Source organism: Tachysurus vachellii, chromosome 6, assembly GCF_030014155.1.
Source record: "Tachysurus vachellii isolate PV-2020 chromosome 6, HZAU_Pvac_v1, whole genome shotgun sequence".
NCBI classification, from domain to species: domain Eukaryota; kingdom Metazoa; phylum Chordata; class Actinopteri; order Siluriformes; family Bagridae; genus Tachysurus; species Tachysurus vachellii.
The window spans coordinates 6,767,347-6,784,647 of record NC_083465.1 but is presented as its reverse complement, the minus strand read 5'-3'; the positions used below and the strand labels follow the sequence as shown (position 1 = coordinate 6,784,647).

Here is a 17,301-nt window from a genome sequence, read left to right as displayed (position 1 = left end):
ACTTCCTGTGTCGCTTATATGCTGCATTGTTTAACGCTTCGTTAACAGCCGGGATGGAGAGCGGAACCGTTATAAGAGCTTATTGCGGTATATTTTTAAAAAAATGTTTTTCTTATGTAGCCTTTAAATGAATAACAGATGGTGGAGTAGAATCTGATTTCCTGTCGACTCTACAAGTATAAATTGCACATAATTGGTCAAACGAATAAGCAGGATGGTGGACTTCATTTGGTGAAAGAGTGGAATTGACAGGGAGGAAAAAAAGAAAACCAAGGACATTTGTAACGACAGTGGAATAAATACGGAGTGATTTTTCTGTGCCTAAAAGATCCTACGGTTCTACTTTCTCTTTAAATATGACCACATGCTTAAAAAAATGTCTCTGTGAATGTAGTTAAATAAGATTTCGGTTTACTGAATATTGGGCTGCGACAATACAATTACTGTTATACAATGTTCTGGAAAGTTCTTTCTTGATTGCAGACCAAGTACAAATATTTCTTTGAGTAAAGGAACATTTTTATATGGATTATAAATTTTAAAGTATATGTACGCTTGTCTTGAAGTCTGGAAGATGTGACCGGATCTCCTGAACAGCACAGTTTAGAACGCAAAGGTAGCAAGATTGAGAACTCGAGTACTTCAGAAGCTTTACTTGGAATGCCAAGATCATTTTCGGATACGAATTTTTATACTTTGGAAGATAAGGCAAAGGTTTTCGAGATAATCCAAGCGGTCTTTGGTTAATTGATTATCAAAAATAAGCGTCAGTCTTTTGTTGGTGCCTCGATTTGTTTGCTTTTTTTCTTTCTTCACTTCTGTCTTGCATTTCAGAGCTGGGTCATGATGGTGTTCTCATGCTTTTGCTTGTTTTCTCTCTCATGCCACCTGGACTTAGTATTCCTTTATACTTATGCACTCTGTCTCACCTGCTTTCTTGTCTTTCCTCGCTCGTCTCTTCCCCTACCCTTGCTCTGCAGAGCTTCCTGTCAATTCCGAGAGCTCTAAGGCCACCGTGTGCTTGGTGCACCCAGGAGACATTGTGAAGCTGAACTGCCCGCTGCCCGAGGCAGCTGCCATCGTGTGGACCAAAGACGGCACGTCGCTTATTCCAGACAACCGTACGCTCATTGAGCGTGAGCAGCTGCACATCCGCCATGCTGCACCGACTGACTCAGGCCTATACTCATGCCAGGCAACTGGCACTAAGGCCACAGATGCGGTTTGCTTCATTGTTAATGTCACAGGTGAGATGCCGCAACTGAAAGAGAACTCTAACCGCCAGTGTACGATCCCGATTCAGAAAATGTGGCGAGATGATTTTAGTAGGATTCAGCTTGTGTGTTTCTCTTTTGGCTGATCCAAAACCCCTGTTTAGTGTCATTGAAGTGTCAAGATTCCTTTTTCGGAGTTTGACGTTGTTGTTTTGGACGTTGCTAGGTTCGGAGGTTTGTAGTGCTACAAGTGAAGGTTCATTTAATACGTGGAATGCTAGCTTTACTGTCTGTTGTTTTGTTTCTGGACATTCCATTTGCAATTTTTTAAAAGAATAAACATACAACTGCAATCTTAAATAAGAATTCCTTAGAATGGACCTTTCTGAAATTCAAGCTGCTTTTGTAGTAGTTGGTTACAGCAGTAACAATCATGCTAATGCTTCCATTGCCAACGCTGTTTCTTGATTTGTTAAGTAGCATTGCAGTAGTAGTATTGCATGAATGTAGAGACCGAGCTGTCAAAGCAGGACGGTTACAGTTTTGCCGGTGCTCTTGCAGATACCATCTCATCCGGCGACGATCAGGACGACGCTGAGAGATCGGATGATGTCGGGGCAGACACCGAGCAGATGCGTGAGTATCTGTCAGGGATTCATTCATTCAAGGAATTAGTGTTGGGGCAGGGGAAGGTATCTGAGTAGTTAGTTGTGACTAAAAGGTTGTGAGGAAGTCTTCAAATGTGGTTCAGAAGTGCCTTTAGCAAGGCCTTTAACCCCTAGTTGCTTGAGGAGTACTGCACCGTGTCTTATCTCAGCGTCACTCCATGTTGGGATGTTTCAATAAAAACTACATTCCTGTGGATAAACAAAAGGACTAACATGTCTGAAAATAATAGAAATCATTCTACCGTATAGATTTTTCTTAGCCAGTTTTTACTGCCTGAACAGAGAACAGATATTTCTTGTTATTTTCCGTGAAGTTGGTTCATGTTTTCTTTTGTCACAGATTCATCATTTTTTCACCTCAAAGCGTGGTGGGTCTGTTGATAGAAGAGCATTTCAGTGCAGTTGCTTGTCAAGCGATTGTCACCAAGCCTTTTTAGATTCGGAGTAGAGCTCTGGGTAATTTCAGTGCAGAAACATTCCTGGCATTCTTCTGCTGTTCTTTTTGTCTTTCTCCTACTTTTTTCTCTCAGGTAGCTTAACTGAGAGGGCGCCCGTCAGCCAGAGTTGTCCATTATGGAAAGCACTCATCTGCTGTGTGTTATTTACCTGAAGAGAGACGTGTTTTGAATCAGGTTCAGGCTCACAATGCAGACAGGAAGTAACGATGTGAGCCGGTTTGACATTTATCATGTATTGTGATAGAAAGCAGGAGATTATTAGATCTATTAGAAGTAGAAAGGCAAAAGAAAAAAAAGCAAACAGAGGATATTGATCATGGCTGGGACAGAATTATTTCCAGAGCATTTTATTTAGAACACCCTGTTTTATAAACAAAGCAGAATCTGTTCTGGCACTTCATGTAGATTTAGCATCTTTCAGCAATTTTAAAACGGTCTGTTAAAAAGTGGAGGGATGTTGGTGGGGGCATGTGTGGCTGGGGGGTGGGGGTGGGGTGGGGGGATGGGGGTAGAAAGAGAACAGGAATAAAGCCATAAGCTTTTTAACTAGCAAGCTCTGGTTTGGATCAGGACCAGAACTTGTCTGTGCGTGTGTTGTTCTGGCCTTTGGCGGAGGATAGAGTGGGTAGTGAAGGTGGGGAGGGGGGTGTGTGGGTAGGGAACTGTTGCATGAGGATGGACGGGGGAAGTTTGGCAGTGTTTAACAGTGCGCTTGAGGCAGTTTTGGGCTTGATGGTTTGGAACGGTGCCTAGCCGAACCACTAAGAACTCTTTCTTTGCGGAGTGGGCCTCAGCAGCAGCACCATGCTAGCATATCTTCTTCCTCTTTCAACACCGTACTTCGTTTTGTTTTTGGCCACATTGTCTATTGAAAAAGACATCCCTGGGCAAAAGGCTTTCCACAGACTTTTCTTTTTAAATTTGTTGGCCCAGCAGCTTGGGAATCATCCTACTGCTTGGGTGCACTAAAAAAATAAATTATAAAAATAATAATAATGCAGTAAGTACTGAAACAAGTACCAATAGGATATTGTTAACATCTTTTTGTTTTGATTTTCTTTGTTTGATTTGTTCATATGTCAGGTATTTGTAACAGAAAGGGACAAACACGCCACTGGATTAGTGGGTGGGTTTAGAAGCTTTCTCTGGGGTTTGGGAGGGCAGCTGCTTTGAAATGTGGCATGTCCGGGCAGGGGCCATGGGAACGCAGCCCTGCCACCCTTCTTCCCCAAGGATCATCCTGTTTAACCTGTCTTCAAATCTGTGACCACTGAGCATCTAAGCATTACAAGATCTTTAGAAACTCACTGACAGAAAGCTACCAGGTGTCCCATTGGTCTGGAGGTCAGGCAGGTCAAAGGGTTACAGGAAAAAGAAAATGAGAGAGAATGGAAGAATCCTACAGAGCTGATGAGACCCACAGGAAGGAGATAAAAACTGTGGTTGCATGTGGAGAGAAGGAAGATCTCAGAGAGAGAGTGAGAGTGAAGGGAAACCAATTGGCATGCCTTCACGCTAGAAGGAAGACCTGTGTTTACATGTTTGTATCAAGTTATGCTGGAACTTTCCGGTTCACACACACCAAGATTGGCCATATATGGTGAGTTGTAGTAATTAGGACCATTCCATATGAGGTAAGATTGCTGTTGCTACTGCTGTGTTAGAGGGCAATTATTAAAATTATAATTATTCACGTAATGGTTTGAAAAATATCTCGATGCTTTGAATTTAAGAGGAAAACTTATTCAGAGAACCCGAGTCCACAAGAAGGAAAAAAAGACTAAAGTGAATCCAGAATTTGAAAGTAGGCTAGGGAAGTTTATTCCAGTGTTTGGTTTCATGTGCTGACGGGGTCCCTGAAAGGAATGCGGACGCAGAACTTCATCAAAACCACATGTCATCTGTAGTGTTCCCTGTACGTCCCAACTAACCACCTCACCATCCACCACTCACTTTTTTTTGCTATACTCAGAACAGGAGCTACATTCCTAATGAGTTGAAAAAGAAACCGTTCAGGCCAAGCAAAGGAAATCGAACTGGATGGTCCCATTCTTTTTGGCAAGCCTTCCTTTCTTACACCCTCCACCTCCTCTGGCTGTTTTTTCCCCTCTTCTTTCTCTGAATATCGTGTTCTAGAGGGAAAGCAAATATGATTTTATTCAAGCAGTTTGGTGTGAATTGCACGGTGACGCTGGCTACAATGGGCTTTGTTGTTAAGCCAATCCAGGAGTGTGAATAACAGTTAGGATTTACCTTCTTGTCCCCTTTGGCTTTGGCCACTGCTCTCCTGTTGCTTCTGCCGAGCTTGTAGGAACAAACAAAATGTGTATTTATGTGTCTTTTTAATTGGTTGTCGAGGTCATTTGCAAAATCTTCTTTATTTGCAAAACTGTTCTTCACAGTTCCATGTACTTTAGCTTGAAAGGAGAAATAATGTTTGTACTGACATATCCACAATGTTCTGAATGTAATGTTTCTAAAGCTGCTAATGTACTAGTTTTACAAAAGAAATAAATTATATATTAGCATGTACACATGTAAGAAGAATTGGCAGTAGTTGTCCAAATACATTATCAATATAATGTTAATATCCTTAATATTTATTAGTGGAAACCTTATTTGCAACGCAATCTGGAAAAACTAAAAATTTGTGTTGTACGTAAAAGCATCATTTTCTTAATGATTTCTCAGCAAGCAATACTAGCAAGTGATTGGGACAACTCCTTTTTTTTTGCTTGTAGGTGCACCACGATGGACCTCACCAGAAAAGATGGAGAAAAGGCTTCACGCTGTACCAGCAGCCAACACGGTGAAATTTCGGTGTGCGGCGGTGGGAAACCCAATTCCGGCGCTACACTGGCTCAAAAACGGAAGAGCTTTCCGACCTGAAGACCGCATGGGTGGCTATAGGGTAAGACATTTCTTTTCATTCACTATTCCAAAGCACAGGCACACTAAACTTTACAAATGTAGTTGGAGAAATGGTGAAGAAAGAGACAAGGTGAAATGAATGTCGAAAGAAATCAGTGTTGAAAAGTAAGTAAGGCAGGTTGTTTCCATTTTAATTAAAGTTCTGACTAAACATTTCTCTGAATGTACCCAAGGTGAGGTCACTAGTGTCAACAAACAGTCAAAAGCGCTGTGCTGATGTCTGGCTCTGACTTGACTTGACTTTTCTGTTAATGTTTAATAGATATAACTGGAACACTTTTGTTGGTCAGATTTCCTCAATTAGTCTTATCATTTGTGCTTGCTGGACCAAGATGCAGAGATTTTGCTAAAAAAAATAATAATAAAAATAAATAAAAACAACAGCATGTACTAACTTAATATCAGAGAATATATTGTCAAGTACAAGTACAAGCTTTTTTTTCAGATGAATTGTTATTTTCAGAATGCTTTGTGGTAAATTGACTATTTTGTTATTGTTAATTGTAACATTCTACAACATACTTTACAGCACTGTGAAGACAAAGAAAACATACCAGAAAACGCTGTTTTATACAAGATTATAAAGTAGCTAAAGACCTTTAAATACCTCCCACGTGACAAGTTTCGTTTTGATCGGCCATTGTGCACAGGGCACTGTTTTAATCTGCATGTTAACAAACAAAATTGAATTGAACAAATCGTGCGGTGCACCTGGAGAGAAACTTGTTTTTTTTTTCTTCTTCTTTTTGGACATTCTTCTGTAATGTAGCAAAGTTTATGGTATTGAAAGCAAGAGTAGGAAAGAAGAAGCGGGACGCAGGTTGGATATAGTACGTGGTCTGCAGTCATGAGAGTCACATTCCTAAGGTGGGGGTTCATGCTCTGAGCTGTCTGTCAGCATGTCGCTATTGCTTTTCCCATGATGCTCTTGGCTGGAAAGCTCACCTCACTGGCCCCCACCCTCCACCATTAATTTATTTCTCCAGCAAATTCATTGATATTGCTAGGAACTTATTTTTCATGGAATACTACTAAGTTTGAACTATAAAACAAAGACATTTATGTCTGATACAAAGAATGGAATTAGTACTGAATAAATACTGAAGGCCTACCACTGGAGTACCAAGATGGTACAGAGTGAGTTCAGCACCCACAGTACTAGGGAAAGGAATACTAACTAAGTACCAAATGGATACTGAGAGAAAATTAACATATTATTGTTCTATATGAGTACTGAGTACTGAATGAATATATTATGGTTTAATAGGATAACTGAGGCAGTATGAGTACTGAATGTGTATATTATTGTTTAATAGGAGTACAGGGGCAGTATGTGTACTGAATACTAAATGAATATATCATTGTTCAATAAGAGTACTGCTGCACTTTGAGTACTGAGTACTGAAGGTAATATTATTTACTGAGTACTGACGCAGCATGACATTAGTACTGAGTACTTTTTTGCGGGTAGTGCTGAGATAATAGTGAGTACTGAGTACTGAGGCAGTCTGAGTACTGATGTATATATAATTTTTTTAACAGGATTACTAAGGCATTATGAGTACTGAGTACTGAGACAGCATGACATTAGTACTGAATACTGGTTTGTGCTTTTTTGCAGGTTCGACATCAACACTGGACTTTGATCATGGAGAGTGTGGTTCCTTCTGATAAAGGCAACTACACCTGCGTGGTGGAGAACAAATACGGCTCGATCAACCACACCTACACCCTGGATGTAGTTGGTGAGTACGTGTGTGCATGTTCCTCTTTCTGAGGCTCATTATACAGGTGTGCCATGAGTGAGTCTGTGCATGAGTGTGTGTGTGTCAGTGTGGGTCAAGCAGGTGCAGGTGGACTGCATCTCAGTGGAGGGAATGTTGTTACATCGATGCCAACTGCTAAATAAGGAAGTTTAGAGATGAAACTCAGACATGAGCAGGTGTAGAAGTGTGTGTGTGTGTCAGTGAGTATGTGAAGTTTGAAAGGGCAAATTGTTGGCTGTAAGATAAAACAATTCCTGTATCTAAAGGAAAACTCTACCCTGAAGGACTTAAACATTTATACTGAAATATTTGAATATTTGGGATGTTTTGTGATTCTGTTGTTTTTTTTTGCGATCAGTTGCTACATGGGCTGTTTCAATGTTTCGCTTGCATGGTCTACTAACTAAACTTAGGTGTGAATGGGAGATGATACACCGAAAGAAACTACAAAAAGCAAATCTTCTGTTATTGCACCATTTTTATCCATTACCTTAACTATGCCGAGCTCTAATATTCTAAAATGGAAACAATAAAAATCTCGATGTTCAATTCCATGCAAATGAGAAATCCACTGGAGAAGTAGTTGTGCCAGCAAAGATTGGACTCCCACTCTACAGCACACTTACGGCAGAGACTCGATCTGCTAGCATTCGAGCATGATGACATGGATGCTGAAATTAGTGTGAAAGTTGGCACTTTGGACATGTAACTGCTAGAGCAGGAAATTTAAATACATTGTAGGAATATAGAAAAGTAGACCTAAGTGTTGATGAAAGAACTTCAAACTAAAACAAGTTTTAAAGCAGGTTTAACACAGTGGATTTATCATTTAAGATACAGACAGGAATTGAAACCGTCCAGTTACTACATATTTACAATATCTGCAATATAAATGACAATACACGTTTAATGATAAAATATATGTATTTCAAGCATTCTTCCACATTTTGTCAAAAAGATTGAAAAGGGTCATTTTGACCCAGACAATACCGAAGGCCTAAACAAGCTCACTGAAGGATTTAGAGCATGTTTGAGGTCTAGCCGGTATTTGTCCAAGACCACCAGAGTGTTTTTATAGAGCAGTATCCATACTAGTACCATACACTGGCAGTTGAAAACCGAGACAAATAAACCGCTCCTATTCATGGCCCTGCGCTTGGAGAAGTAAAAGCAGCCTTTTAAATTGCAACGCTGCTGTTTTACTGGACAGCTCTAAAGTTGTTTTTTTGACCAAGCTCCAGCTTGTCCTCCTAACATATAGCATGAAAGAAAAACGGGGGAGGCTGTGGAAGAGACAGAAAGAGACAGGGGTTGGAAAATGGCCCACTGTTAATTCCTCGGTGTTCACTTAATTTTTTTAAAACGCTTTTTTGAATTTACATCTGTTTATAAATATAGTAGGAGATGGTTAGATTCTGACAAAGTTGAACTCCCTGCCCATTTTACTCTGCATCAATACGAAAAGAAGAAAGAGGAGAAGAGAGAGAGAGAGAGAGTATTTGGTGGAACGTGAGTCGTAGCTAGTGATGTAAGAACCTGAACTGGCTGAAACATCAAAGCCAGACTGAGTCCAAAGTACTGGAGCTTCTCAAAGGTAACCAAAGCAGCCTAATTATATCTGTTTATAGTGGCCTTCTGCCAGGGCACAAGCTCACGGCATAATCCCCAATAAGCAATTCCACCTACTCTATGCATATTCCCACTCTATACATGTGGGAATATTCAAGAGTCTGACCTCACTACCTATTAACTGTTTTTAGTTTTACTTTATTCAGCAGGAATTATTCTCAAAGACATCATTATTTAGTTCAATGTGAAAAAGGCTGTTCAAGCAGGAGTTAACTATTGAAATTTAGGATTTCAGAATTTAAGAGATAAGCTCTTACCATATCTTCAGGTGGTCACAAGGTCCATTATTGACAATGCAAAAGCCATCCTAGACCAAGAAAGCAAAATTGGCCATCCTTTTAGGTAGGAAAGAAGGCAAAGCGCTAGCAAAATACAATAACATGGTTAATCCACACTCTGATACTATGGCCATGTGGCTTGTTTTACAGCAAAAACGTCATTAGTCCATGGACAAGTCAGGCTATTTGCCCGAGCATTTATCTTTTTTTTTTAGAAGGGTTACATATAAATGGAGGAAGAGTAGTCAGGATAAAGCGCTACAAAGAAGCTAACTAAAATAAGTCATTAAATTGTCGCCAAGTCAGCTCAGGTATGCGGAAGAGGGAAGATAGGGCTTTCTACTGAGTAGCTGGCTTCATTTGTGTTGGAGGAAGCATTTGACTCCACCTTAAATCAGTGTGTGATTTAGCTAATGGGACAGAATTGGTGCAGAAATGGGCATAATGGGGTAAAAAGTAGGGGTAAATTGGCCTCTCAATAATTGTAATGAGCTTAATTTTAGTTTAGGTTAAATATGTCCATCTTATATAAGATTATAATCTATCAGTGACTAGTACACAATGAGCAAAACTGTGCGTTATGTGTTTTTATTTCATTCGCCTCATCCCTCACAATCTCTGGTCTGATGACGCTGACCCTTTCCAACCCTGCCCAGGCACCCTGGGCCAACTTAACGGGTTAAGCAGAGTTCAGCGGTCTCGCTTGGACACACTGGGCCAGCCTGTGCATGCATGAATAATGACTTAATTAATAGATGGTGATCTGTGGGTGAGGGGGTACTTGGTAAAATTATTATTGTTTAATTTCTTTGATTTGTGTTAAGGTCACAGTCTGCAAACGAAAACAGTGTTAAAGAGGACTTGCACAAAGTGTGTTTCCTTAACTAATTTGATACCTAGTCTATTGTTCTGAGACCCCAGAGATTATTGGGATAGCAGTTTTTACTGCTGTGGTCATGGTTGTGTAGGTGCTAGACAAAATGGTAGCGTTTTTGTATTTTTTCGCACAGCTAATTCATACTCACCATTTCCATTTTCAGTGCCTAGGGTGGAGCATGAAATTCCACTGTGTACTGGCACAAGCTAAAGATTCTCTTTTTTCTACAAGACTTCTCAAGATGTAATTAGTGTGTGCGAGAGACTGTGTGTAAGTAATCGTGAAACCAGAGAGAAGGATTTGTGAGAATGTTGGTATTTCTTTCAAGTCTACTAGAGACTATAAAAATAACCAGGATAAAAAATGCACCTTGGTTGCGTTCCAGCCAGTTGTGCAGGTCAGATTTGCTTCTTGTCAAATAAAAAAGGAAGGCGGAGTCTGAAACACCAACAGATGAACGATAAAAAAGTGTGCCGGGCCCCCCACAATCCCCCCCCCCCACTTTCTCTCTCATTCTCTGTTTAACCTCATCTTTCTTTTCATCTTCTTTCCTTTAGCCTTTTCCTTCTCTGACCCCATCCCCCTCTTTGCTCTCCTTCTTTCCCTCTCTTTTTACACTCTTTTGTTGGCTTTTCTTCTGTCTCCACTGGTTCTTCACAATACTCCATGCAATCCAAGTATCATCCCCCAAACACACACCATCAGTAACCCTCGAGCACTGGCGCAACCGGCGTTTTAATGCTCTCCGGGCGAGCGTTTATCCTGTTTAAGAAGGGTTGAATGAAAATGCAGGAAGACGAATCAGGAAGAGGAGTTACTTTCGAAAAGGTTGTAGTTGGGATTGAAACCAGGGTAGAAAAACGTGCACTCAATTACAGGCTGCTGAATATGTTAAGTGCTTTATGAGCAGTGTGGCAAAGAGGCTCGATTGAATAAAGAGAGAATGAAGTTGAGCTCCACCTTAGAGATTTTCTTCAACTGCCATGTGGATGCCACACAACAAGACACACACAAACACACACACACATACACACAGTACAGCTAAGACCTTTTTCCTTTCCTGTCTGGGTGCTGGTTTTTGTTTTGTTATCGCCCAAGATAAAGTTTTTTTGTTTTGTGCAAAAGAATCTTAACAGTATGCTGATAGCAGAGCAAGACTAGTGCCAGGAACTGCTCTCAGGCAACATTTATTCACACCTTTTTGCAATGGGTGTGTTACACAGCTGTACCTTAGAATAAACAGTTAGAATTATTGAAGTGGCTAAAGTTACATATTATTAAAGCGAGTGATCAGTGAAAAATAAGCGTCATCGATGATCACCATTTGTTCTTTCCGTCAGAACGTTCCCCACACCGGCCTATTCTCCAGGCGGGTCTGCCAGCCAATGTCACTGCACACGTTGGAGAGGACGCTCGCTTTGTGTGTAAGGTGTACAGCGATGCCCAGCCACACATCCAGTGGCTTCATCACATCATGAAGAACGGCAGCCGATATGCTCCAAACGGAGACCCTTACGTTCGTGTCCTCAAGGTACGTCCTGTTGCTTGGATTTGGTGCACAGTGCATTGCAACGAACGCCTGGTGGTCAATCAAATGTATTACCAAATCTTTTACCCAGTGTTCATCATCAACTCAATTAAAAGTTTTTTTGTTAAAAGTATGGCCTGGTCACTATGGTGTCAACACTTTTCACTGTATTTTTCTGAAGGAAAAAGGTTTTCCATTCCAAAAAGTTTGTTTCTATTATTTTTATTTTCTATTATTATTATTATTTTATAAGCAGATAGCTTAAAAATGTTCTGGTGGTGGGAACATCCTCCTTCTTTCCCCATATCCACACGTAATATTAAACCAAACGACCAAAAGGTTTTAACAGGTTGCTCTATGTGTTTTTTGCCCCGTGTTATTGCCACTTTGGCTTGTCGTGATCCACACTAGAGCTCGGGCATAAACAGCACGGACGTGGAGGTGCTCATCCTCCGCAATGTATCGCTGGCAGATGCGGGTGAATACATGTGCCACGTCTCCAATTACATTGGGCGGGTCAACCAGTCAGGTTGGCTCACTGTGCTACCAGGTAAAAAGAACAACCCTGGCGAACTGTACCCTCCTTGCCGACCTCCCCTTCTGGTGTTTTGGGTTGTTGTGTTTTTTGGTGGTGCGTGGTGATCCTGGGACCTTTTCTGGAGCATTTCAGTGTGTTTTGTGTTATTTTGGGGTAGGATGATCCTAACTGTCCTACAAGAGGCCATGGAAACAAGATTCTATCCATCCTACTTCTCCATTTCTGTTTTCTTTTCTACCATCCTTCCTTTTTCCATCACAGCACTTAGGTTTTCTCCTGCTGTCTTTTTCTTTCTTGGTAGCTTGTTCTCCATGGTTCTCCGTGTTGGCTGCATGTTTTCTGAAGGACTGGTGAGCCACTTGTTTATTGTTGGACCATCTTCTTCCACCCTAACCCCCCCATTTTCATCCACTTTCTGGACAAAACGGTCACCTTTTTTGTGGTTCACCTTTTCTTCTTTTTGAGTATATCCCTCTCTAACTCAAGGTTCATCTACGACAACAATCAATGAGTAGATGACTTTTTTGCAGCAAAATTTCCCAGTTCTGCTCTTCTCTTGGTATTTTGGGGTTTCATATTTGTTTCATTCTCTCTCTCCATTCTTGCCTTCTTTCCTTCGATCATACCCTTTCCTCTCGTCCCTTGGTTTCCTCTTCCACTCCTTCCTGCCTTATTCTTCTAACTCTCTCAGACGGCGGGTGTAAACACCACGGATAAAGAGATTGAGGTCCTCTTCCTGCCCAACGTTACTTTCGACGACGCTGGTGAATATACGTGCTTGGCGGGTAACTCTATTGGGATCTCCTATCACTCTGCTTGGTTGACGGTTCTTGCAGGTATACACGACTCGACAACAGCTTCTCCCTTTTGTTGTTTGTCCCTCCTCAATTTGTTGCGTTGTATGTAAACAAAATGGTTAGAGAAGTGCGGGAGACACTTGGGCCTAAATGAGGTCAATATTTAAGCTTTGATTTTACTAGTACGATTAGGAAAACGATTAATATGAAGAGTAATATCCAGCCAAAGTGACTCCCCCTCGCTCTCTCATTCCCTCACTCTCTTTCCATCTGTCTTGATCTCTTTACTACCTTTAGTAGTGCATGCTTTACCTACGTTTTTCTCAGGCTCTGATAATTGCCATTTAATTCAGAAAATCCAATATCTGAATCTGAAACCACTAATACCTTTCTCGGTATTCCTGAGAAAGTTAATTATTAGAGCCAATTCATCATTTTAATTGTCTATTGTGCGTCAAATGTGTTTGTCATGTTGCAATATGCAGGCTTGTGATGTATGTATAGTATGCGTGTGTAGTGCTGGACAAAAACATATTAGACCCACGTCCTGGTTGTGTCTCTCTGTGTAAACTAAATCTTGGTCATTTGGTTCCCACTCCGAATCTCTGCCACTTATTCAGCAGATGCGAGCATCGCAGAGCCCGACTATCCACCAGATTATGTAGAAATCGCCATCTACTGCATCGGGGTGTTTCTGATCGCCTGCATGGTAGTGATTGTGATCGTCTGCAGAATGCGCACGTCCATTAAGAAACCCGATTTCGGAGGCCAGCCTGCCGTGCACAAGCTCACCAAACAGATCCCTCTGCGCCGCCAGGTAACAGAAAGTAGATAAAGAGTTCCAGAAACCCCTACTACACTCCGACACACTTATAAATACAACATATTTGATGCAAAAACTTTTTTGATGAGGTTATTTTGTTACGAGTTAGATGCTAAGTGTCACAGCTGTCTGTCATTTTTGAAAGTAAATTGGGATTAGGATATTAAAAGGCATTCTTAATCCCTGAGTAGGATCCAGTATACATCTTGTATTAAGAAAAGAAAATGGTTTTATGAAACGGAATTAACCCTGTGCTCATGTACAAATGATTGAGTTCTGTAAATAAAGCTTCATTTGACCTTTGCAAATGAAATGACAGCAGCTTCCCTTGGTGAAGATGTGCAGCTTGCAGGGTGAGTAAAGGTAAAGTATTTCTCAAACACGGACTTAGAACAATGCTGCAGTGACCAGTTGTTAATGAATGAATTATTTAGGTTAAGCAACAACCTGTCAGGTACATACTTACATATGTAGGGTTCTCTATTACTGCTACTACTAGTAATAATAATAATAATAATAATAATAATAATAATAATAATAATAATAATCGGATTAATTCAGATTGATTGAGTCACTCAAAGCCACAAACGTGTACACTTATAAGGGGTTTCTGTCAACTCCTTTCTCAATGCTCAGGTGATCAGCCATTACTTTTTCTCCCTGCAGGTTTCATCAGACTCAAGCTCCTCAATGAACTCCAGCACACCGCTAGTGAGAATCACAACACGCAGAAGCTCTGAGCACGAGCACATCATCCCCGAGTACGAGCTCCCTGAAGACCCTCGCTGGGAATTCTCCAGAGACAAGTGAGTCAAGTTAAGCCTTGAGCTTGTATATGTACTGTATATACAGAGTTACAGCATGTGAAAAACAAGCGCGGTCGCTAAGGTAAACGACTGAGTCAGATCGAGGCAAATCGAACAAGTTAGGTCATTACCGAGCTACTCCGTTTCACCGTCTAGCACTCATTACACTTAATGATTTAGGTTGAGTAATGGTGCTGTAAAGAACAGTTAATCATTCAGGATATCATTCGAGTCCTTGTCTCTTATCACCTCGTTATTCTTTCACTGACCTCCGTTTTTCCCCCGTTACTCTATCAAGCCATGCTTTGTCTATCCTGTTGATTAGCTTTGATTAGCCATAGAGAAATGTGTAGCTCATGCCAGTCTCGATCCGTGCAGTTCGATTAATAGCTGTATGACATGAAAAAAGCAGCTGGAAGCTCAGATGTCAGTGAATGGAGAAGAAAGAAAGAGCGTAACTTCTTTGTTTTTTACTTGGTTTTGCAGCCAAGTCTTTATTTAGCGAGGTGATGGAGGAAAAAACAGAGAAGTAAAAAAAAAAACAAAAAAAGGAGTTTGTCACTACGCAGCATGATTAATAAGGTGTTTAGCTTTCAGTAGACAGCAGGCATGCACGTTGACTGTGTAGAGCTATGAGGAACACTTTCTTTCCTTTGTGTTCTCCAAGTTAAGTGAAGGGGAAACCCCTTTCTGTAAGTTTCAACACTAATCCTGCTTAAAGCCAGTTTTTGTCTTTCTTTTTTTCTTTCTTCTTTATTCTTTGAGACCAGCACAGAGTTTGAACGTCTTCTTATTTGTGTTTATTTCCATCGTTAGTTATCATACAATTTGAAAATAAGTCAATAACGTTATATATAAAGTCTTTGTGTGTCTCTTTGGCTCGTCATGCCAGTGTGAAATGTTAACATTTAGCATGGCGGGAAAAAAAAACATAACATTGATTATCTGGAAAACATAACATTGATTATCTGCGGCAGACTCGGGCCAGACACAGGCGGCCTTTGAGAGGCACAGAAGGGCGATTGTGTTACACAGTGTTTACACAAGGAGGTGGAGGCGGAGCAAGCAACCCGTCAATCAATTCTGAACCCAAAGGGCTCAAGGCTCAGGGCATGAGGGTGGAGGAGGTGGAGGGGTGTGAGGTCGTAAAGTCATGATGACGGCAGTGAGATTGAAATGAAGTGGACTTGTTAGTCTTGGGGGGATGTGCAAAGCTAAAAAAAAAAAAGATAACAAGATAAGTTCTGAGATCATATATAACAGTGTGCTCTAAGAGATCATCCAGATCACCGCAGGGGCTTTGACGCTCAACCCTGCAGAGCTGTAACATGATATTTCTCAGTCTCACTCTCCGTGTTCCCTGTGGCTAATGTCGAATGTGTGCTTTGCCACCAATGACAAAGGGCACCCACTTAACATCTCTGAATTGGGTAAACACTACTACAGTGTGATAGTACTGCACACACACATACTAATACGCACACACACACACACACACACACGCACACACACACACACAGAAACTGTTATCTTTGCTATCGTCGCCGTTGCTGCCGGTTCCAGTTTAACCTTTTCAATTTGATTTCAATAGGCCTGAGGAACAAATAAGTGCCCTTTGATTTACCTTGATAAACTATACACTTTAAATGCAGTTACTTAGTTGAAGCTATAATCTGCTCAAGCAACTTAACCGTAACTCTTTTTCCTGCTCTTTTATGCAGGCTAACGCTGGGCAAGCCACTAGGAGAAGGCTGTTTCGGACAGGTGGTGATGGCAGAGGCGCTGGGCATCGATAAGGACAAACCTAAAGAAGCCGTTACCGTAGCAGTCAAGATGTTGAAAGGTAAGTGCAGACCATGAGCATAAGATAATACCAACATCGGAACAGTGTGTTTTGTAGGAAAGTCCAAGGGATGGTTCAAGGTTCTTTCAGGCAATTCAGTTTTAGGGGGCGGGGCTTCTGAGTGACACAGCAGAAAGGAAATTCAAGTATTGTGAAGATGCCACAGGGAGCACAGTTGTCCGTGTTGTCTGGGTGGGAGGGATGATGTTACGGTCTCCCCTGTCAATCACAGTGAGACTAGCCAGTTGTAGGAGTTTGTGAGCTTGTGGATGTGGAACAATGTAGATAGTGCTTTCCTTAGATTGTGTTGCTCTGGATGGCTTCATGAGCCTCAACGAGAGTCATGAGCCTCAGTCTCCAGTTCATAGCTCTTATTTGATGGTGTTCTCCATCTTTGTTTGGCCGGTGATGGGAAGTGGCAAACAACTCAATTGTGGAGAAACTGTGGACAAAAATTTTGTCTTTTTCTCTGCCTTTTCTCATTCCAGACCTTGATCTTAGTTAGTGCCTCACACCTTCAGGGTTGGGGGTTCGAATCCTGCCTCCTTCTTGTTCTTCCATTCTTCAGAGGTTTACTGTTCCTCCCCTCAGTCCAAAGACGTGACTTGTTAGCTGATTGGCATCTCTAAGTTGTCCAGGTTGAATGAATAAGTGAATGTGTGTGTGATTGTAACTTTTGATGGGTTGGCACCCAGAGTGCCTTGTGCCCTGAATCCTCTGGGATCGAATCTAGGCTCCACCATGACTCTATAAGGTATAAGTGCTACATTAAATGTATACAGATATAAAAAAAAAAACAGATGATTTGAAGAAAAGAGTAAAGAGTGTATGTTCACAAAGGCAGGTATTAGTGAGAGTGAGAGCGAGGGAAGAGGAGTAGAAGTGGAGAAAATAGGCCGCTTAAAGGTTATTTGCTGGTGCTGAATGATTCTCAGGTCAGCAGGCTTCTCTCTCTCTCAGCCAGCTGTAGCAGCTTGTCGCTTCACCTACACACACACAAAAGGGGCCACAGGTTTAAAAAGACATCTTAAACCTAGTGGTGGTTTGTGGGGGAAGGGGTGGTGGTGATTTGGGGCAGAGTTTGCAGGGGTGACCCGATGACCTCGTGAAGAGAAACATGGCTACAACAAAGAATCCTCCTTAAA

At 41.3% G+C, this 17,301-nt stretch overlaps 1 protein-coding gene across 10 annotated transcripts in view; it reads left to right on the top strand.

Moving 5' to 3' along the window:
* Window positions 1-17,301, top strand: part of fgfr2 (fibroblast growth factor receptor 2) — a 37,239-nt gene that overhangs the window by 8,948 nt on the left and 10,990 nt on the right. The window contains exons 3-11 of one of the 10 annotated variants that reach the window (XM_060871914.1): window positions 981-1,247; window positions 1,776-1,850; window positions 5,082-5,251; window positions 6,893-7,016; window positions 11,162-11,352; window positions 12,579-12,723; window positions 13,308-13,501; window positions 14,174-14,313; window positions 16,035-16,156. In XM_060871914.1, the coding sequence (XP_060727897.1) occupies window positions 981-1,247; window positions 1,776-1,850; window positions 5,082-5,251; window positions 6,893-7,016; window positions 11,162-11,352; window positions 12,579-12,723; window positions 13,308-13,501; window positions 14,174-14,313; window positions 16,035-16,156 (1,428 nt within the window). Of the gene's footprint in view, window positions 1-980; window positions 1,248-1,775; window positions 1,851-5,081; window positions 5,252-6,892; window positions 7,017-11,161; window positions 11,353-11,760; window positions 11,900-12,578; window positions 12,724-13,304; window positions 13,509-14,173; window positions 14,314-16,034; window positions 16,157-17,301 lie in introns of all 10 variants that reach the window. The other 9 variants (XM_060871911.1, XM_060871910.1, XM_060871917.1 and 6 more) reach the window with 9 other exon arrangements.